This window comes from Lonchura striata, chromosome Z (genome assembly GCF_050655825.1).
Source record: "Lonchura striata isolate lonStrDom1 chromosome Z, ASM5065582v1, whole genome shotgun sequence".
Classification (NCBI taxonomy): domain Eukaryota; kingdom Metazoa; phylum Chordata; class Aves; order Passeriformes; family Estrildidae; genus Lonchura; species Lonchura striata.
The window spans coordinates 20984745-21008847 of NC_140740.1; the positions used below are offsets into that span (position 1 = coordinate 20984745).

A 24103-nucleotide genomic window follows, 5' to 3' on the forward strand; every position below is an offset into this window, starting at 1 on the left:
AAATCTAGATTTAATATTGAAGTCATCAGACCTGCTGGAGGAGGGATTGCAAGGGTATGAGAGTGTCAGGTTTGGGGGTTCTGGGGAGTGAAGGAGGGATAAGTGTGTGCTTCCTGGTTTGCCTCACTCCCTTCATCTTCTGTGCTGGAGGATGAGAAGGTTGAGGGGACTCAGAGGCTCTGCAGCTGCTCTTCTCACACTTGAATAAAGAGGAACCTTTCTTTCTGGAGGGGGGAAGATCTGTGAATACCATACTCGATAAGAGATGGGTCATATTGAAAACTATATTAAATTACCCTGATTAACAATTTATCCACGAACAGGGCAGCTTTAGGAGATCTCTATAGTAAGAGCTGGGGGCTATTCATGCCAGCAGCTAAGAGGTCGAAAGGTTTCTGAAGTTCACAGGCTCAGAGCTTTTGTTATGCTAACAGACATGCTCAAATCAGCTGCTTACTGGAGTGTGAAATATAAATGATTCCTTGTGAACTTCCAACAAGTTGTCACTCTTGTTCTCCAAATACCAGAACAGGCTGTTAATTTATAGTAGAGTCCTTTTCTCTCAGCATCGTGAGCCCTAAATGAATTCCTTTGTACTTCAAATAATCTTTCTAAGGAAGTTGCCCGGCCATAATAGCCCAAACACATCTTGTTTTTTCACTACAAAAGGAAATATCAGTATTTTTCCAAATTTGTCTTTCCCAGTGCAGAGGTGTTAGGGGTGAGTGGGAGAGATGTTCCCAAATACAGCAAGCTGGTACCCAAGATGGGTGGGGTGTATTAACAAGTGGTGATAGACTGGGAGCTATGAGAGCCAAAACCTCACCCCCCACTTCATTATGAAAAAAAACCCAGAAAAAGATTTACTGTTCCAAAGCTACCTGTCCCCTGTGTTAAGTGTGATTTAGGGCAGCAAGGGAGGTGAGGAAGCAGCTGCACCCAAACAGTGGGTCAGGTCTGGGAAGGGTCTAAGATTTGGGTACAAAGAGAAACACACCGTGCTGCAGGACATCAGTGCTAACACCATGAAAAGGAGAACAATCAGTTAATTATCTTTATACAGGAGGAAATCAATCTATTAGAGGATGTGATCTGTTTGTATCCAAGGAAGAGAGGGAAGCCTCCTCTGTGAGGACACCAGTGGGGGTCTGGCAGGTGCACAAAATGTAGGCTCCAAGATGAGGGGAGACCCCCTTCTCATCATGGCAATAGTGATAATAGTTATAATAAAAAATGACACAGGTTTAGTTTGCTTACACCGGAAATAAGAATGCTTGAGTCCCATCCCCACTCCTGTATCAGGAAAGACAAGCAGGCGTCTGCATCCCCCAGGCAGCCACAATCCACAGACATGGAAGATGTGGGAATATGGAGGGGTTTTCAGGCTTAAGGTCAGCTGAAGGAGGAGTTGCAGGTGCTACTGCCAGGTTTGGGCCCCTCTGATCCACACACCCTGGAATCAGGACACCTTTTGATGGCTCCTTGTACTGATGTCAATAAGACAGTTCCTTTTTCTGTGGAGCACAGGGGAAAGATGTGATGATTATTTCCCTCCTAATCAACAATACTTTTCCCTATTAAAAATCAATCTCGCCATTCATTCTCAATAAGCTTTTCTAAAAATTATACAGAAATAAGAGAAAAAAAGTTTTATTTATGCTGTTTGCAAGAAGATAAAGACAAGTCCCTTCCCTTCCCTTCCCTTCCCTTCCCTTCCCTTCCCTTCCCTTCCCTTCCCTTCCCTTCCCTTCCCTTCCCTTCCCTTCCCTTCCCTTCCCTTCCCTTCCCTTCCCCTTCCCCTTCCCCTTCCCCTTCCCCTTCCCCTTCCCCTTCCCATCCCCTCCTTCCCTCCCTGAAATTTTCTTTCTGAAATTTCCAAAAATTTCCTTTCCTTTCCTTTCCTGAAATTTCCTTTCCTTTAATGAAATTTCCTTTCCTGAAATTTTCTTTCCTTTACTTTTTTTCTGAGTAGATGCCTGAACAGGGGTTATTTTTCTGAACTATTACAGTCATGTATTCTTTGTGTCCTTTGAGTAATTTGTAATACTTATCACTTCCAAAGTGCTTTGCATTTAACAGAAAGCTGATGAAACGAAACTGTAAGACTAGTGTTTTGATTTTATTTACATTTCAGGTCTTTTCTTATAATTTTTTTCCTTTTTTCCTTTTGGAAGGGAAAAATTTTCTATTTTTCAGCACGTTTCAAACTAATTAAAACCAATTACATTCACACTACTAATAATAATTGGTTAATAGATTTCCAATACTAGCTTAATCAATTACATCTGGAGCTGCCAATGCTGAACTGAATAGTATGCATGTTAATGACAGTGTTGCTGATGGCATTTATTTCATTGACAAATTGCTTTTCACCCTTATTTTCAGGTTTCTGAAAAGCAAGTTGTGAATATTCAAATTTTAGCTTTCCCTTAAAAAAGCTCTAACCATGCAGGACCATAATAATACTAATTTATGAAATTACTAAATTACAATAAGCAGATTTTTTTGGGGGTGTGACATTTTATTTTTGAGCCTACATCTTTAAACTACACATTATTTAAGTACAAAGATAAGAATTGCATTAAATATTTATTTTGTTGAAATATAAGCAACATTAACAAGGATCAAATCCCTTACACATTCCACAGTGACATTGTGAACATTTAAAACAGTAATCAGTGACTTTTTCCAATAAATATTAGCAAGAACAAAGTTAATTTAGAGGAGAGTCCATCTAGGGGATTTCCTGTTTTAGTGTTCCTGAATGGCATACCTGCACATTAATTTGCAGGCAAATTGATCTTGGTCAAAATAATAACATTTTGCTTGCATATTTGCTTTGTGCAAATACATTTCCACAACGGGCCACAGAATGCAAGAATTATTAGATGTCAATTCATTGTAACCACTAGACAGTAATTGTCTGAAGTGCCAAAAGGGAATACTTCTATAGCATTTGAACCAATGATTTTTTTTCATGTCAAGTACTTTGTGGTCAAACAAGGTAAAAGCAAGTAAAATATCAAAAGTCTCCTTGAGAAACTCTGCATGTTACACAGCTCCTAAGTGGCAATTTAGACAAGATACTCCATCCACAGACCTGAATAAAGTCAATGTCAGCATTTTTACAAATTGTTTGCCCTCTCATGCAACCACCAGTTATGATACATTGGGGTTTGTCACTAAAGTGGGCACCCCTTAGACAAACCATGTAGAGGAGGAGTGCTGTGATTTAAAACAAGCTTGTTCCTTCTAATCTAACAGGAAAAAGGAAAAAGGAAAAAAGTTTGCAGCAATACATCTTGCTTCTCCAGTTGCTAATCTTTTCTATTTCACACTGCCTTTTCATTCTTTGTCTCTGATTATAGACCAGCTTATATAAAAAACTTAATGGAAAATGTCCATTAACAAATCTCCTAGAAGAACTACAGTTGCATTCTCCTAACACCCTTACAAAGAGTAACAAAACATTTAAAACATATTTAAGCTTGTATACACACAGAAGAACATAATATATGTTTGTCTGGAGAAACATCTTCACATGAGTCATCACACTGATATGGACAAGTTTGGGTGCATGAGGAGGACATAAAGAAATGAATATGATAGGCAAAATTAGCACCGATTTATCCAGCAATTACACTATTTTAGCAAAATATTTATACATATATATATATATGTATGATTACTATATATAGTGTGTTAAAAAGATCTTTAGGGAGGCTTCTCAAATTCGTGTAGAAAATATAATGTTGTACAAGTGATTAAGTCCTCTGCTCTTGGTCAAATCTACTATTAGTAAAAGTTATGGAAAAAATATAAAGGTAACATTCAACATTGGATCACAAACTTGCTAAAAAAAGATCAAACAATCTTACAAAATGTTAGATCAAATTCAGCAACAATTTCGTGGACAAAATGAAGGCTTTTTATAAACTGTAAATAATTTGGCTTTTAGTCTATTCAGCAAAAATTGGTAGGTTACAAGGTTACTCAGTAGGCTAAGACTACAGATGATGAACAAAGCAAATGGTTTGGTTTCAATAGGAAACATAATAAAGCTCCCTTTATCTAAAAACCATCAGGGACAAGTACTCAATACAAGTTAACTAGCAGGTACTGGTAAGATAACATTTTTATGAGGTCAGAAGTCAAATGCCAGTCAAAAGCTTTTAACCTCTTGGGTCATCAACAGGAATAGATAAAATACATAGATACTTATTTATTGGATTTTAAAGGCATCTGATCATCATGAGTGAATAACTTGATGATTTATATAATTGGGACTTACAGTATAGGAACTTCCTTAACATAAAATGCAAAGCTTCTGGTCTGTAATTCTCACGGGTTTTTGGTTTTTTTCTTTTCATTCACTTTTGTGTCTCTTGTTAATCTATACAATCTAAAGCAGATAGGCAATCAAAACTATAATAATCGTCTTAAAACAGGTGCATATTGTGTCAATAAGAGAATTGACCTGTGCAATCCAAGGTTTGTTTGAGCATTCAATAGGCTAAATATTTACCGTCAGAGTACATAAAGAAACAATAGACACCCTCACCATTTGTTGTAAATACCAATGGAGTTCTTTTTGTTGCTTTTATTTGAGTTCACTAAAGTAAAAAGAAATCTCATTTCACAGTAGAATGTCACTTTAAAGAAATGGCATTAATGACATTTTTTCTTAATGACATTAAGAAAAAAATCAAACAGCATCTGATTAAAGGCCAAAGTCAATGTCAGCATTTTTACAATTTGTTTGCCCTCTCATGCAACCACCAGTTATGACATAAAACTGATATTAAAAAAATGTCTAATTTTACCTCCATAAATATTTCATGTAGATTTACAAAAACTTTAATTACACCTTTAATTTATCCAGGGAATAATATCTTCTCCGCTATGTAATTTTTATTTCTTCTTCTGATTTAAATCTTCAAATTCTGTTTATTGCCAGTATTTTTGTCCAAAAGTGATTTTGAAGGTATTGCTAAAAAAATTACCAAATAAAATCTAATATCCACCATCCAAGAAAGAAACAAAGATTGACAGAAGGCCTTTCTAGGCCTACTGTTTCTTTAAACAGAATTCACAATACACTAGGCAAACACTGTGGATTTAAAACACTTTAAAATATTTATCAGGAGAATTTTATCACCAGATTTAAATGATACCTGGAGTGCACTCACCATTATTGACAATCTCTGTTCCGAATGTCCATTTGTTCTACAAGAGACTCCAAAGCAGAACAACAAGGACTAATTGTTTTGATTCAGTCAATGTTTAGTAAAAAACCAAGCAACCCTAATCAGCATGCTGATTGCATCGTCAACTAACAAATAATTTACTACTCTGAGCATTGCATTCCATTACAAACTGCATTAAATTTTCTGCCTCCAATGTGAGCTTTAGCTTTTGAACTGCATGCTTTTGCTCCAAATTATAGCTTAATCTATACTTTTTCCACTTCTGTCTGTCCCCCTGTGGCCTCTCTCCCTGTATCATAGGCAGAAATTTCAATACCTAGATACACGAAAGCAAGGTAAATAGAGTTCAGATTTTTATTTCTTTTCCGAATTCAAGCTCTTTGGGTGTCAGGAGTGATCAAGAGTGAAACTACTTTGATAGATCCTCATGCAAGGAGTTTTAAGGACAGGAATAGTAGGTGATTTAGATATGGGAGTGCTTTCAACATAAGACAGCAACATTTTGTCCTTTAAATTGGAACTGATTGCTGAATGAGAGAGAAAAACAAAAAATTGTCAACGAACCCCAGACCCTTTCTATTGTATTCATGTAATCACTAAACAAAATAAAGAAACCCTTTAGGTTACAGAGCACAAAATTTCTTGTCTTTCCTAAATATCAAAGATTGCAGTTAGGACACTTTGGTAGGTCTCACAGGGGAGTAAATAGCTCATCTTCCTCAGCCTTGCATACCAAGGAGCACATAATCATTATTAAAATGCAATCAAATGTCAGCCACTAAATTAAAATGCATCTTTGGAATACTAACTGTACTTATTGCAAATTTGGGTCATTTTGCATGAATTACTCTAATGTAGGGCTGAGATTGCCACGTAGCACAGTGAATTCCTGATTCCCTGTGCTAATCCTGAAGTTAGTGATTGTGTCAGGTGTAGCTCTGTATGCTCCAGCAGTTGATTCATCCACATCAATGCAAATAAGGCAACTCCTATAATCAAAGCCTTGTAAGTCTAAAGCCTGATTGCTGAGGGCAGGCTTCAGTGCTACACAAGCTCACTTTCAAGTCATGCTAAGTGGCAAAACAACTGTAATGTTCCCCCAGTTTTAAAGACAGCCTTTTGCCAAAAAGACCAAACAGAGGAAAAACTTTTTTTTTTTTTTTTTTTTTTTTTTAATGCAGGATAAGCATTGCTTTGGGTGTTTAGAAAATTCATATATATGTATTTAAGAACATGAGTGAAAGTCTACAGTGGTGACAATTAATAAATTATTTGAAGACCGATGAGGAAGTATCCACAGCCAGTCATTACTGGCATAGTCCACATCTTTTCTCAAGGATGATCCTCCAGTTGTTGCGGTGTCTCCACCACTGCCCTGACCCCCCAACCCGCACACTAACCCTACCACCCATCCCATCAAAAAAGGTGAGCCATTTTTGTGGTGTGTCTCACCCACTTGCCTCTTCCTCCCGGCTTTCAAGAAAATCCTAAGGAAACCCCTTACTAAAATCTTCCTCTATCTGCTCCCCACTTTTTAGGGTTTGTTCTGCCTGCCTTTCCATTAAGTCCAGGAGTCTGGAGAACAACGCTACCTTGAAAAAGAATAAGTGAGGGTCTATAAAAATCCAAAGGCCACTCCAGGGGATTTTTATCAATATAATACATGTAATACAAGTGCATACCCTATGAATATAATACACACAGTACTATAAATGCAAAACAGGAGAAAAAATAGCTTTTACAGCAAGAGCAAATCCCCTTGGGCAGGGCAAAGGGGAGACTTACAGCCTGAGTAGCCCTGCCCAGATGCAAAAAAGTCTGTCAGAGGCAACATTTGGCTCCAGAGAACCAGAGTTTCAGGCAGCAGGAGCTCTGTCGCTTCCCTCACTCCAGGCAGAGAGTGGCCACTCATAATCATTGATTTGAAGGATTGTTTCTTATACATTCCACTTCATCCAGAGGCTGGTATCATGGCAGCCTGGGCCTGAGACTGGACGTTGAGATCACCTTCAGATGGGAAACTGAGCAAAACCAACCTCTGCAAAGTATGCAAAAGGAAACACCAGATTTTCCTTTCCCCCTTCCCTCCACATCCTACCCCTTCTGTCTACTTCGTTCACAGGTTTCAGGAAGCGTGGGCAAGGCCAAAGTGTGACAAGTAAACCTGACATCAGAATCCTGTATTCCCACAGTGGCTGCAACCAGACACCTGGTCTGCAGCCACTTGTGCCTCACCCTCTCCCCTCCCTCTAACAGGATTTACAGATATTTTTGTAAAAGCAAATCAGAATTTAGCAAATCACGTGTGACAGTCGATTTGCTCACAGGAGTGTTCACACTCTTTCCCGGTCTGAATTCAGCACCAGAGAGTTTAACCTCAGCTGACACATGGCATCTTCAAGGAAAACATTTGCCTGGTAAAACATTTATAGCCCCCAGCATATCTCCTTCAGGCATACCCAAAAGGACATCCTGGATCCTTGGGAATCATTGCACTCTGATGACTCGTAGACAAGATTATTGTCATGAAAGGATCCCAAATGTGTTTCAGTAATCTATTTTCTGTGCTGTTCTGTTTTGATTCCTCCCCCAAGACCTTCCGATCCTTCCCTAATGCACTATCTTTAAACACCGATGCAACTCATGCTGCAGGAGAAAAACAAGCTCTGCCTGTCTGGAAAAGAGCTGCATCCTGCAAATCAATACACTTGAAAGTCATCTTTCAAATCGTGTCCCCTCTAAATGGGATGAGACAACCTCCCCAGCTCTGGACTGGGGAGGTGCTCAACTTGTCATGGCTGCTGCAGGACCCTGGTAGGCTCAGGGGAGATGGTGTGCATCCTCCAGGTGCAGCTCTCTCTTGAGGTGTCTTAAAAATTAAAATTATGTTTCACTCCAAAATCCCTTTTGTGCTAGGGTTTTTTTAGGGTTTTGCTTATTTGATTGGATGGTTTGTTTTTTATTGGTTTGGTTTGGGGCTTTTTGTTTATTCAGGCTGTTTTTTCTCCCCTGTGCAGGGAAACGTTTTGGCTCTTTTTGCAACAGGTGCAATTAGGCAGCAGAGAACCCCTAAATACACTCTCTCAAACAGAAGTCTATCCATACCCTGTAAAGATTGCAGATAAAGTTTCTTAGGTTGTATCTGAACTTCAGTTTTGCTATATACTGTGAGAACAGAATGAGGAGTATGTGATTATTTCATTTCCTGTAATGATATACATCTCTAGCTCTATATTTTTGTCATATTTTCTCTGTTTCTACCCAGATGAGGACATCCGGTTTGAATCAAAGATTACTTGACTTCTCAGTAACCTTCTTATAAACTAACTAGAACTTTGTAAAAACAGCAATAATGTTTCACTGGTCCTATTCTAATGCAATTTTCCCTCCTTCTATTAGAAGTATTTTCTTTCTTTGCAACTGATAATCTTTGGTGATTTGAGGCTGGGGGAATGAGACAGGTACATGTAACCAAAGGGACACATTAACTTTTGAAACTTAAAAAATAGTGACCCACATTTTCTGAATAATTTACAGTAAGATGACAGAGCAATAGCTCCATAACTTGTAGTTTTGAAGAATATGACATAAAGGCTTTAACCATGTCTAGTCTGAGGAAACAACAGTGCATGAGCATGCTTTTCAGCAAGAGAAGTCCCCCCCCAGCAGCAACCTCCTAAATCCATTTGAACAGACACACAGGTAACTCTTTGCAACATAACCTGATAGCTGGTTGCCTAACAGCTTTCCAGGACTAGTAAACAGATTGCAAATTAAATAAATTCCACCTATCTTAGAAACACCAAAAGCTACCTTAGGCTCATCTCCACAAGTCTTTTAGTGGTCTTGATAAGCTCCTTGCATCTTGACCCAGCTCCCAGTCTTCCTTCTGACCAGTGCAGAAATAGACACTTAGGTTTCCCTGCTTTTTATAGTATCAGCTAAGGATTTCTGTCCCACAGTAAAGGCTATGTATTCCTTTTTCACTGGTGGTAGACATTCATGCCCATTGTAAACTCATAAAAATTTATCAAGAGCCTACTCATGATCAGTGATTGTCCTCAAAGGGGTTACCTGAGTGTTTTTTGTTAACCAACCTATTTTAATAAGGCTCCACACTTGTACACTACTTACCCCTCAGAGCCACATTATGTAGGTGATATTCATAGAAAAAGCTCACTGTGTTCTATTGTGTACTCATACTCCATGACTTATCACAGGCATTATGCTTTAGGACTTGGGATGTTCATTCAGTACAGGCTAAACAAACAAACCAGAGAAATTAATCAATGGCAATATAGAAAAAAAACCACACACACAAAAAAAGAAACACAAATAATGAATATATGAAGATGGCCTAATGTTGAATATCTCAGTGACACATGCTAAACTCAGTAGTTCTAAATAGCAATAGCATATTCCATGGTAAGAGTCACAGTTTTGATCAACACAGGTTATTGAACTGGAGTGAAACATAAACTTGAACCTAAATTTAAGAAGTCAGCTGACACCCCACCTTTCAGCTTGCCAAAAAAAACCCCACAAAACATCAGCCCTGTTACAGGAAAAGAGTTAAAAATACATGCCAGAACATAAAGCTGGTTTAGGTACATATTGTAATCTTTAAGATTTATAATTCCATCTTTATTCTGACTACCCGGTTCACTTTGAAAGTACAGCCACAATCCTTATGTATTCATGGAACTATTTCACTGTTCCAGCTGTTTCGGCTGTTTTGAATTTATCCTACTTGTACACCAAAATGCCTTATTTGAAATTCAAATAAAAACTGTAAAATGATCACATAACTATAAATGATCATAATTTTAAATGTGCCAATTCTGACAATTAAGGCAATAGATCCTCTGCTGATAAACAAAGAGGATCAATTCTTGCTATGAAGAAGCAATGTGTCAAATCAGAGCTATCAAAACAATTTCATTTTTGGTTATATCTTCATTTTCTTATTTTCCTTGTACAGAAAAATCACAAGTATCTAAAGGTATATGGGATGGTGGAGCTGATTATAGCATATTTACTCAAGTAAGTACGTGGGTATAGTAATGATTTTGTTTTAAAATATTCATATTATAGAAATGTTAGTTGAAGTTGACAGTAAATATTGAATAGATGTATCAAAACGGCAGTATGTTATCTTCACTTCTCCTGTATTGTGTAACACTCATGCTGCTGTTTGCCCTGGTTGTATCCATTTTCTTATGGAAAATTAATTTTTTACACTTACACTAAAATGATGATTAAGTATGACAGATGAAGAAAGGAGGAGGCAGTTTAACAGAGGGAGTTTAGAGACTGAGCCACCCACAAGAGATTATGATAAATTTCCCAGAGCTACTGTTCTATTTTTATCAATTAATACTATTTCGTTATTAGGTCTCTTTCTCAGGATATTAGAAAGGAAGACACAATGAAGAGTGAGGTCTAAATCTATTGCAGTTTGTCAGCACATGGGAAGCCTCAGGAATGTGTTGTTACTAAAAAAACCCAAAAACTTTCATAATTTTTTTTCTAAGTGATGCATGAAATGAAGTGTTTTATAAGCATTTGTGCAGACATGACAAAGACTAAAAACAATCTGAGACATGGACAGAAAAAAGGAAAGAGGACTAAAAGGGTATGAGAGAGTATCTCAGCTCTAGGTTTTCCATGTGCCTAAAGGTGGTATTCTCCAATTCCCTTCTGTCTTTTAGAATATGGTTTTAAAGATGTTAGTAATGATAACCCATATTGTTATCTCACATGTCTCTACAAAATTTTATAACAGAGAACAGAGAACTAACAAATATTTTGTTTCCCATGGTAGGGTACATTCTTTGCTTCCAGGATTTTTAGCAGAAGGAAACGTAAGAGCAGATGAATTAAAAATGGTGGTTGCAAACACCTTACCCAATATTTTTGAATAAGCAAAATTTAGTCATGCCTTTTTAAATCAAAATGCACAAGAACTTTTGTAAATGTTTCATATTTCTAAAGATCAAGCAAAAGCTATTAAAAATTATTGTCACCATGATTGTCACCTGGTGCAATCTCCCATGTCCACAGGAGCTGTCAAATTCCATCTTCATGTCATGCAACTATGAAGCCTTATGTCGGAGGGAAGTAAATCAAGGAAGTAAACTCCACTGAACTTAGATCAAATCATAGCTGTAAGAATAGAAGTGTGTTTGTGCGTTTATATACACCAATATCATGAATTATTACACTGAGTTTCTTCTAGGGGCAACCCTCTTTCACTGTGATTGTAGAATATTATGCATAATATTCTGCATAATTATTATTACTTGTATAATTTCATGTAGACACTTCCCATTCTAAAATATATTCAAATTAAATTAATTTTGGAATAGAAAATTAACTGCAGCATTGAACGGATGGCACTAGGATGGGAGTTTTGCATTCTGAATTCCCCTTTTGCTAAAAAAAAAAGAGTGAAAACATAATTCTACCCTAATTTTTGCACCTTTTTAAAGTATCTATACGTGACTGTGTATTAAAAAAAATGTGATTACTACAATCATTAGATAACGTTTCACACATCTTAAACCAATCAATAAGTACTGAAGTGAAAAAAATGAATGAAGAATGGTAGCACTATGGTCATGCACTATTTTGTTTGAATATTATGCAACTTTCAGCACAGATCAATGACATCGATTTGGATACTTAGCATCTCTGTAGCAGGAGGTAGCCAGTGCTCGGTTCTGCAGGCAGCACACCTCATAGCCCTAGGGGGATATTTCTTTCTGAGAATGCTCCATGAAGCAGGGATACCTCACTAGTAGTGGAATCTTGTTAATGATGTACCTGTTACAGCCTGCTGAAAGTTTTGAGAGATAATTGTGGTGATCTTCATGCCCCGTTAAAACGGAACTCCTGGAATTGCTCTGAGATTATTCTGACTTCCTAAGCCAGGACCAGTCCTTCCTGACTGCCCAACATTATACATCACACCCATCAATATAGCAGGAAAAGGAGACAAGGAGACCATTCCTCTAATACAGAGAGTGATAGAGAAATCAGAACCTATTATGTATTGATCTTCCACTATTTCACACCATGCTGACAGTCCTGTGATTTACTTTTATAACTTCTCATGAACATCTAACAGGATTTTAATGAAAAATATTCTCTTTGCCTACGTCACATAGATGTGATGCAGGTTTATACCACCTATAGCATCTTGTGCTTTTTTGCTTTGGAAGGGAAAGAAAATAAAATGCATGGCCCCAAATGGGATGGCTTTCTGAGTAGCTTATAGATATCTCCAATGAAGAACAGAGAACAGGCAGACAGTATGGGATTTTTCTTATAATTGTCTAGCTGGTCTCATTTAGCAGAATGTATTTCTTCTTTATATATTGTCCCACTGCAGTTTTAGTAAAAAAACCTTGAAAACAGAATTGATCCAAATTTTTAAAAGCTTATTTTCATGTCAGGAGCCCCAAGCTGTCTGTGATTTTTATCTGAAGTGAAAAATCAACAAAATTTGGTTTGTGAAAATGTCAGTGAGCGCAGCCTAGCCTCCTCTCTCATTGCAAAACAGAACTGGCTAAGACCCAATTGGTTTTAAATTTAATTCTATGGAAAATTGACAACAGTTTTGCTTTCTAATACTGGTCTCTAAAATAATAGTTCCCATTCTTACACAGACTTACACAGACTTACTCCTATACATACTGACAAGCATTTTCATCAGGCTATGGAAAGTAAGAATTTACTTCCCAGCAATTATTAGCAATTACAGGTTGTATCTAAATTGATACATTACATAAAGAGTAATTATGTTCATGTAAAGTAATGATGATGATGATGACGAAGATGATGGTGATAAAAGAGCAGATCTGTGAAAATAAATGCCCGCTCCTTTAATTTATTTACCAGATGACCTAAATTGAAGCTTTATTATCTTTAGGGGATAATTTTGTTAACTCAATGTATGTAATTCTTTAAAATTTATTTTATGTTTGAACATAAATTATATCAGTCAAATGTTCTTCACAATATTGATACTATAGAACTATTGATGTCATCACTTTATAGGTAACCAATTGAGAACACATTAGGTAAAGATGTCTTTTAATATGAAAAAACAAGGGAATATAAAATTTGGTGGGTCTCATCAAGCCTTGTAGGTACTTACCTTGTGTGTTCTCAGCAAAGTATGCTCTGTTGCAGCACAGTAGACTTTAATCTTTTAAGACCTAAAGAGGGCTTTAAAGAAATGTGTGGACAGACATTTTAGTGGGTCCTGTAGTGATAGGATGGGGAAATGGTTTTAAGCTATAAAAAGATTAGTTTCGGACTGGACATAATGAAGACTTTTTGTATGAAGTGGGTGGTGTAGCCCTGACACAGACTGCCCAGAGTTGCTAGGTGCCTCATCCCTGGAAATATCTAAGGTAAATTTGGGTAGAGTTTTGAGCTACCTGATCAACTTGAAGATGTCCCTGCTCATTTCAGAGGAGTTGTACTAGATGATCTTTAAAGGTCTGCTCCAAAATATACTATGGTCTGCAGTCCCTGGGGCTTTCTCAGCTTTGCCCATCTCATGAGATCTTTAAGAAAGCAATAGTATGGGCAGGACAGGATGTGGACATGACACAAAAACCAGTGTAGTCAGAGGTATCTCCCACCTGTTCTTTGGTAATTCAGTGGGAGAATAGGAAAATAGCTGTATGTCACACCTTTACCTCTCTGAGCTTTACTTCTTCCTGCAGCCATTCAAGACATGGCTTAACCACCTGATGCCCCAGGGTAGGACACCCCCTCAGCCCACAGCTTCTGTGTAAAGTTTTTTAGATTTGCTGGGCTGGAAAGGGAGTGGCTGCAGATTGTACAATAGAGGAAGAAGGAAGAGACAGTGAAGCTGTGTCAGAAGTGAGATTAAACCTCAGTTGCTGTGTCTCCTTCATATGAAACACCTAAAAAGTGTGAGAGTAGGGAAGAAGTGAAGTACCACCAGAGCCTCTCCATACAATGTATAGGAAGACAATTCACATTGTTTGGCAGCAGCTCTGCAAGGCATAGCTGAAGGTCAAAATTTGCCTGATGAGACCCAAAACCACTTTGAAGATGTGGATGCTGCATCCCAGTGTATATCAGACCAAGAAGTGGTACCCGTTGTTTCAGTAAAGAAACAAAAGAATTTGTAGACAATGGCAGGAACAGGCTCTTGAATGGGGTCTGTAGGTTTTTATTATCCTCTGTCCTCTGTCACAAGCCTTCCTCACATTATGGCTCTATAGTATTCAGGAAGAGCTGTTTCTCCATCCAGGCTGTGATGAATAGACCTAATTCAAAGGAGCTACAACAGTTATATTATAAAATAATTTAAAATTTCTAAGAAGAAAGGATCAAGGATTTTTTTCCCACTGCTCTTAACTAATTTCTTGATATTAAATCATATTAAGTCACAGTTATTTTATTGTATTTGGCTTTTTTTTCTAGATGTTGAAGCTGTTGATCTGTTTTGGAATCCTAACAAATGTGCATTGTTAGTTCTAAACTCCATTTCCCCTCAAAAATAATATGAAGTGAAATAATTGTATTTAAGAGCATTGTATAGAAAAGACGTAGTTGTATCTTCCTCCTATGTTCAGGTGTAGAGCAAAACCACAGTTTTAAATAGACATATCATGTGAAGTGTTTGATCAGAACATGTATAAATAATATGTTCATACATGCTTCACACATATGGGACATAAATACAGTCCAAGGATCTCAATAACCTTCAAGTTGTGAGCCTGAGTGACAAATCTGTATGCATTTCATATTTTATTAAATATTTGTTTTGAGACTAATGCAAATACCATCTTCATGTCATGCAACTATGAAGCTTTATGTCGGAGGGAAGTAAATCAAGGAAAACTCCACTGAACTTAGATCAAATCATAGCTGTAAGAATAGAAGTGTGTTTGTGTGTTTATATACACCAATATCATGAATTATTACACTGAGTTTCTTCTAGGGGCAACGTTGGGTCTCACAGTACCCAGGTGATGTATTGACTCTTTAGAAGTAATCAACAAGTTGGATGTATTCTGCAAGATTTATAATTCATTGTACTTTGGACTTACTATTGCAAAATAGTGTCACTTGGACTAGTATTAAAGTTGGGCTATTGGTGAAAGTATACATATTAATTAAGGTCATTAAGAATATGCAGAATATTGTAAGAGGGCAAGATCAACTTAATCTTTCTCATGAGAATGTAGTAAATAAGTCACACAGTTAGACAATATTGATACTAATTTATTAATATGTTCTGCAATTGCACTGGAAGTGTCAGGAATCTGCTCCCTTTTAAATTAGAATGCTTTGAAAAATTATCTAAGACAGTTTTAGCTGACTATTTTTAGACAATTAAATTCAAACACTTTGTCCCATCACTTTCAAGTAGCACAATTAATATGTTCAAATTAATTAAAAATTCCTATATCCTAATTGTCTTAGTCCCATTCTTATCTGTTTGCACCAGATAGTTCTGTAAAACCATCAGACCAATAAAAAATGTAAGAAAAACCTTAAATTTTTTATTGTATCTGTCCCTGCAAAATGTAATCTTAGTATAACAAAAATATCTGTTGAAAAAAAGAAAAAAATTACTTATGATTTTAAAAATTGCTTTTCTTTAAATTCTCTGTATTACATGATCAAAACAAGAATATGAACATAAATTTTAGAAAAAAACTGTATGAAAAAATGTAAATTAAAATTGCACATATTTTACATTTAAGGGTTTGAAGAAGGAAAAATACTATTCTGAACTTAAATAAAGGTCCTTTCAGTCCTTGTGAAACTTCTTAAAAGACTGAAACCTAATTTTTTTGGTGTTTTTTGCTTTGCTTAGGTTTTACTTTTTTAATGTGAAGCATACATGGGGAGCTTGCATCTTTGAAAATGGATCACTAACTCTAACAGATTCAGTTAATTCTGCAAAAACGTATAAACTGAAAAATCACCAGTTTACATTTTTCCTCGTTAATATGAGATTATATAGTTGTTCTAGATCTGCAACTGCAGAATTTGAAGTATTAAGCCACGTTTAAAAATTCTTTGTTATTTTCTTGCCATGTAAATGATGTTACAGATGTGCATGCAACAACCAGTTAAATTAACTTCTAGACACTGGTAAAAAAATTTGTTCTCTTCCCTTGCCTTTTGAATCTATAACATCAGCTGAAGTGTTTGACTAAAGGCATGTTATCAAACAAAATATTATGCACCATTTAGCATACAATTTTAAAAATATAGTTCCTTAATTATATTTTTCAGAGAGTAATGCTCACACTGAACCTTGTAATTAGGATGTGCCTAAAAAAAACTTTCTTAAATTGCCCTGCCCTAGCATAGGAGTTAGTTTATAGCAGTGAGAAATTCCTATATTTACTGTTACCATGCTTTGTTATTGCTCAAATCACTATCAGGAATACAAGTGTTGACTTCCTTGATCCTTCTAGTAAAAAGGAACAATATTGATAGGAATAGGCAGATATATGAAGTCAATATGCGGCTCAGAGCTGGGTATAATTGGAAGAATTTGGGGCTTTTTTACCATGAAAGGATCTACTCAACACCTGGTTTACTGACATCTCACAGGATGTCTCAGAGGAGAAAAAGATCTGCAGCACAGGAGGTAGCGAGGCTCGTTGACAGTGCTTTTAAGAGGGAAGGAGGGAAGGGACAAAACCACACTCACCAGTGAAGAGCAATGGGTTGCTGTGTCAAAACTTGAGAAAATGGGCACTAATGGGATCACCATTGTGAAAAATGCGCATCTTATGATTGGCTTTTCGCAAATGTTATGATGAATATTGTACATGTAATGTTCGAAAGTTATGCTGTATTAATTCTTTTAAGTAGTGTGTCAAATGTAGCGTTAGGTTACAACATAATGTTAAAATAGAGACTGCAATATAGGATTTGCAGGAAGATGAGAAAATCAATAAACCCTTCACACAGAGATGTCAGCGAAGGGGGCCCATAAAAATTTACGGCCTCCTTATCAGAAAAGACAAACATTCTTCCACCTTCTCTCCGTCTTTTTGGAACCACAAGATTAAGAAGAAGTTGACAAAAACCAGAATTTTTGCAAGGAATTTATGCATCATGTATGAGATATTTGAATATGCAACAGGCTATTGCTTTTAAGGTTATTCCTTTGTTCACAAGGCATGCAAAAGTGTCCAAGAGCATCCGGACATCCGTAATTATTTGCTTTTTATTGTCTTGTAACTGTTCTAACTCTAAATTTTATTACTCTAATTGTATAACTATTTTTATGACCATTTCATTATTATTAAACTTTTAAAATTTTAAAAACCAAGTGATTGACGTTTTTCACAACCATCCCGTGATTGCCCTCCTGGGTTTCTCAGGAGGCAGACAAAGCTTGACAAAATACAAACAGACGTCAAGTATTTTCCACAGAAATACTATTTATCTATTCAAGCAGAATGCTCCTATTTGTTTCCAGCTCACACATTAAGGGACCACAGCGACGCATTTAAAACGGGAAGATTTACGACAAAACTGTTGTGCGGTTTTGTCCCTTTCGGACAGGTCCATGCGGTGCGCAGTACCGGCTATTCTACAAGGAGCAGAACACCACAACACTCCGCCGGTTCCTCGGAGAGCCGCCCTCCCATCAGGCAGCCGCGGCCGCCCTTCCGCCCTCAGCCCGCGCAGCTGCGCAAGCGCAGCGCCTGCCCGGGACGGGGCGCCGTCACCTCGGCGCATGCGCACGCGCCCTTCCCCCTCAGCTCCTCCGCCGGGCTCTGCTGGCGCCGGGCCGGGCCGGGCCCGTCCCCGCTCCGCCCGCGGCTCTCGCGGGGCTCCGGCGGGGCCGCGCCTCGCGCGGGGCCGGGAGCTGCCGGAACTCCGCCGCCGGGGCGGCCTCCCGCGTCACGTGGCTGGTGCGGCGGCGGTGCCCTGCCGGGACAGGCTGGCTCCGCGGCGCCTGACAGGGCTGTCTGCAAGGGGCCGGTGGGCCGTGCGCCGCGGCGGGCGCCGCTGCCTCCTCGCATTGTCTGCAGCCGGCGCGGGCGGCGCGGCGGGGCCGGGGCTGTCCGGCGCAGCGGCACCTCTGCGCTCCGGGGCGCCGCCCGCGCAGGCGGCTGGCCGGACAGCCGCGGCCCTGCTGGGGCGGGATCCCGCCGTGCCCGCCCGCGGGTGCGCTGTGCGGCGGCAGCGGGCGGATTTATGTGCCGGCGGCGGGGCCGAGCCGGGCGGCAGCGGCGGCTGGCGGGGCCGGCGCGGGCACCATGGTGAGCCGGGGCCGCTCGCCTCCCTCGGCTCGGGGCTGGGCTGCTGCATGTCCCTGGCGGTGGAGACAGCCCGGGGGTTTGGGCGCGGTGGGGCCAGGGAGGCAGCGGGGTGACACCATCGAGCTCTGTACTTGGCGCTCGTGAATGTACCTGGTGCTCGGTGATGTGTTTTAGATGTTCAGGGATTACAGTGGCAGTGGTAGGTTGACATTTGGTCTTGATGACCCTAAGTTCTTTTACAGCATTGATTCTATAACTGCCTTGTCGGGTCTCCTTAAATCCTCTGTGAACGGAGTGTGTATGTGATCTTGGATATATTCAGGAACCTTTGCCAGACGCTTTGTCCTTCATTGCCACAAGTTTGCTCTTGGTACTCTGGGTCATGTCACAGCTGCCATGTGTGCTGTGGCAGCACGTGAGTGTTGTAGAATCACAGAGCAGTTGGAGCTGGAGAGGATATAATGAAAAAAAGTCCCACCTCAAATTGCTTTTCACAGCAGGTATTTCAGCACAGCTTCGATTTATTGGACTAAATGTAGTGCACAGTAAATTACCTTGTAACACAGTGGGACAAAGTTTGGTGTAATTCCTACTAACAATGTAACATTGTTGGATATGTGTTGCTTCAATAGAGCAGGCTAAGTGTTTCATGAATATTAAATTTGTAAAGATACATCTCTACAGAGATACGCTGAATTTTGTATTTAGGTCTTAGCATTTAAAACACTGGAATTGATTGGCTTAGCCTTGAGTGTGCTTATATTTGAGATACAAGGAACAGGGTCTGCAGGTATAAAAACGTATTTTCTATGTGCCATTAATATATGTCATTTCCATGTGGCTATATGAATGTAAGTGTCAATAGGTCATTTTAGCTATGGCACCAGTGTTCATTGATGTAAGTGTTAAGAAATTCACTTTACAAGTATATTTTTTTATAAAACCTGCCTTTTAACTGTTCTCCTACTTAGGACTTTAATCATGTTGTTTCATGAAAGTAGTTTTTATAGTGTAAATTCATGTTTATGAAAGGAATTGAATTTTTCCTCATTAAGTCTTTTTTTTTTTTTTTTTTTTTTACTTTTCTGCAGGGGTTAGAATATTTATTCAAAAGGCCTTGAGATGCTCCTCTCATTTGTAGGAGTCCGTGATTGCCGTGGTCTAATATGGGAAGCTACATTTGGAAAATTGCAAACAAAAAAATTTTTCCTTTCAGTGTTGGTTCTTATGTAAATTAATTGAGTACTTGCTTGTGTTGCCTAATGGGTTGAAAGACCAGTCCAGTTTTCTTTACTGGGTGCTGGCAGTGTGGGCAAACAATCTTTGTGTGTGATTCTGTGACATTAGCAAAGGCAAAAGATGGTAGTCTACTTCTATGCTGTTTGGAAGCTGTATTTTCCAGTTCCAAAGCAACAGGAGAATAAAACATTGATCAGTTTCTTTTGTACCAAGAGGCTTAGGAATCAGGTTATAAAGGTCAACACCTTTCAGGCTGGGACTGTCAGGACTCCTCTGTGCAGTTGCAGTGCCAGTTAGGCCATGACTTTAAGCTCTGCACAAGTGTCTTAATACTTTGTAAGACCATGGTGTTTTAGACTGTTCAGCAGAGGCATTAAAGTATTCTCACTTCTTATACTTGGAATGATTCCTGCAATGGCAGAGCCTGTTATTTAAAAAACAAATCTTCTAGAGAGTGGGAACTTATGTAGTTCCTATTTGTCTTATTTGTGGAAATACTGAGCAAAACTAAATTTTGAAAATCTTGGAAAAATAATAATGCAGCATAACCTTCTTTTTCCTGTGTAGTGCATAATTTCTCTGAACTAGTTTTATGTGTAATTTAATAATATTCCATATATATTGGTGTTCACTGCAACAGGTATTCTATATTGCCTTTTTAGTAATAATGATAAATTTGCATTTTTATAAATGCCCTTGTTCTGTCCATGAGATTTCTGTAGCAATAATGTGATTTGCCTAATGACCATTAGTTCTGTAATCTTTGTACTTAGAGAGCCTCACTGGTACATGAAGAAGGACTGTCAGGTAAAATGCTATTCACTGACTAAAGCAGTTTGATTTCAAACAGATCACCTTGTTTCAAAGGGAGTCATGCACATCTGAGTCCTTCCACACAGCAGTTTATGGCTCTCCTTTGACTCTGTGGAAGGACACTGGTCAAGAGAGAAGTGACCTCTGGATATGAAAGACTCTGTGAGGTTGAGCAGTTAGGTGGTATTATTTAACATCTTGTATATTCTTCATGCCACTTTAAGCATCTGCTTTTGTAAACAATGATAGGTGTGTGAAAATTCTAATTCAGGGAAGCCTTGGTCATGAGAATAGAAAATAAGTAAAAATCTGAGTTTCTTAAAGAGTTCTCTTCTCATAGATTTTTTTTTTCCTAAATTAGCTGTATGAATGTCTGATTTCTACAAACCATAGGATTTGAACTGTCTCAGATTGCTGATTAGATTATCATAACTACTATAGGTATTCTGTGAAAGTAATTCTTTTCACAGTAAGTATTCGCTTTAAGATGTTGAACAGCAAGCTCACTTTTCTTTGGCCATCCATATAATAGTTTCTACTGTTTAGGAAACAACTTTGAATTGCATTTATGTTTCAGGAGAACACTATTTTGCTTTTGGGAGCTGGAGCTTTAGCATGGACATAGCATAAGCAGAAAAATTTGCACATGAAGAAAAATTTATATGGGGAAAAGTCTTATTTACAGTAAAAGCAATAATGTGCCAGCTATTAAATGGCATTTCAAAGTGGATTTGTCTTCCAGACTTCGCAAATACCATTGCACTTTTAAAATTGCAGGAGATAGTTGTATTTGTTATATTCTGTTACAAATCTTGGTGGCCACTACTGTTCCAATACCTTCTCAGTTTCTTACTTGAAAAATCATCAGCCATGTTAGTGTGTTTGTGTGCTACCATTGAAAGATATTGTTATGACCTGTATTAATATCTGTAGAATACTCAAGAGCAGTTGTGTTAAAATGTTTTTACAAGACTTGCCACTTCAGAAAGTAAGCAGTGGGCATTAAATATCTGAAGGTGAAGTTGTGAATGGGATTCTACCAGCTGTTTTTCTGTCATGCAGTTGTGTCCCTACTGCAGTCCTGGTGCATACAGCAGTTGGCTTCAGCTCAAGGCCCTCATTCTGTAATGGAGAGATGGTTGCTATATGAGAACAAAGTTTCAAAGTCCTGTGTAAAGCTGGGTATTTGAATTATTTGTTATAGTTAGATAGGTGATAAGGGGAAGAAAAGACGGAAACCTGTGCCCTTTTACTACAGGTAAGGAGAAATAACCTTGGGCAAGGTCAAAATAAGGAGACTGGAATGGTGTCTTTGCATAATACAATCAGCGTTGTGTATCTTTATATTTCATGTTCTATAAATCATTTTATGATGAAAAGAAAAATGTTCTTTAGATAAAAGTACTTTTAAAAACTTGTTGGTTTTTTTTTTTTGCTACTGTGAGATAGCTGTTGGTGTTTTATAATTACACTTACTGTGTAGATAAGAGTATTGTAACTTTATCTTAATTGCTTATTCTTAGTTTTTGTCCTTCTACTAATCAGCAACTCTGTCTCCAGGTATGTACTATGAAAGACTGTGAAAACCAAAGTCCAGGTTATACTTTGTTCAACCTTACAATTTTGCATTTTTGGCCTGCCATTTTTCTTACCAATTTTAAGAAATCTGTCAATCTTCACTCTAGTGTAATTGCTGAAACTATTCTTAATGCGTTCTCTGCTATGTTTTATTTAAAGCTTTTATGTTAAGTATGTTAAGTTATTCAAACAAAGCTAGGAATGCCATGGTTGCTGGAGGATCAGGAAGTGAACGCAGTCCTCAAGACTTCTGAGACACTTCTCATGAGAGAGTTTCCTCTCTGGCAGAAACACAGCCAGACTGCAGTTTATTAGCCTGTGTTGTTGCTGCATGGCTGTACCATTTCAGTCCTGTTTTTGACCAGGAGGTTGCTTGGCAGCCTGTGTTTTGCAGAAAAACTGACTTACATAGTCAGGCTTGGTCCCTGTGCTTCCCAGTATTAGAGAGATTGACAGAAATGTCTTTGGTCAGCAGAATACAGACCTGTCTCTCTAGTGTCTTGAACTTGGTTTCAAGTTTCAAGCTGCAAAGCCTGTAGCATGATAGGAACATGGATGTATATGGAATTAGTGTTGAAGGCCTTATGAAATAGTTTCAATTTCACAAAGTATTCTGTAACTACAGACACTTTATTTAATCTATGCAGCAGTTCCTCATCTCTTAACAGTGATTAGTGCTTCTCTTAGTTTTGAGTCAACCCAATAATTGATTGTGTTCTTATTATTTCAATGCAAATTGGTAGTGGGTTCCAGGGTTTGTTTACCAGAGGTCCTCAAAACACCCTGTGGTGTCGGCTTTGCCATTGAGCATCTTCTTCCTCAAACACATATCATTCTATTTCTCATACTGTAGATTTTTAAAGTTTAGATTTCTGACGAAGATCTGATTCCTGTGTCCTCTAATTTAGAGTGTACAAGTAAAAGATGTAAAATACTGGTGGAAACCAGCACTCAGTTTTCATTTATGATTCTGAAATTAGTTGTTTTGAATTTAAACTGATATTAGTATAAAGTGAAGACTCAGAAGTGTGGGGAAGACTGGATCTAGACAGAGCCTGAATTGAACCCTATATTTGGTGATGGAGGGAAAATGTGTTCTGGTTTTGTAGGATGGGGTAGTTTGGGGTGCTGTAGATTTTTATGCAGTGTGTCAGTAAACCTACATGTAGAATCCAGGCAAACACATCTAAACATATCCAGCCAAAAAGGTAGAGTTGGCAAAAAGTTGTGCTGTGCATGTAGCATGTTATTTTGACTCACTGTGTCATCTAGTGTGTTTTTGTGACTAGTGTTCTTGGTAGATTGCAGGAAGATTAATGCAGTGGATTTTTAAATAATTTCTTGTGGCAGCTTTTCTCCATTAGTATATTATTTGTGATTGATTACTAACCTTCAGGAATCGAGAAAAATGCCCACATATGGCATGTATATGTATATATATATGTATATACATTTTAAATTGCTTAAAGTTAGAAAAATACCAGAAGGATATTAGTATATTTCCTCCACAAAGTTATAATTAAGTATAGAGATATCATTGGGGTTTTATGTTTGGTTGGTTTTTTTTTTTTTTTTAAGTGGCTTAAAACTTGCTAGATTATTTTTATTTGTACAAAGAAAGGTTTGTAGATTTTTTTTTAATCAAATACATCAGTAACTTTATGTGAATGAGCACTATAAATTTCTGCTAGAGACGGGTATGCAGGGTGCAGAAAGACATTTAGTGGCTAAGATAAATTGTTCCTAATGGGTTCTGTTCCAACGTGCAGCCTTTGTTTGAGTAAGGAAATTAGTTTCTGTTAGTAAACTTTTAAATAATCTCTTGAATTGTGAGTATTTTAACTCAACTAGTGGAGCTGCTGCCTTATATAGAAATGCCTCATTTTGCATCTTTTTCCCTTCTCTTGCCTTGAGTTAAGGCAATTTATTTCCCTTACAGATAGGAAGCTCTAGGAGTAAATAAAGAGACATACTGGCATC

General features: G+C 38.0%; 1 protein-coding gene across 2 annotated transcripts in view; it reads left to right on the forward strand.

The window, feature by feature from the left end:
- The first annotated feature begins 18336 nt into the window (after positions 1 to 18336).
- The window catches only part of TMEM161B (transmembrane protein 161B), a 42027-nt gene continuing 36260 nt past the window's right edge, over positions 18337 to 24103 (forward strand). For both annotated transcript variants that reach the window (XR_014951488.1, XM_021541591.3), the window contains exon 1: positions 18337 to 18493. Coding sequence is in view for 1 of the 2 variants with exons in the window: in XM_021541591.3 (XP_021397266.1) it covers positions 18491 to 18493 (3 nt within the window). In the remaining variant the exon portion in view is untranslated. The remainder of the gene's footprint in view (positions 18494 to 24103) is intronic.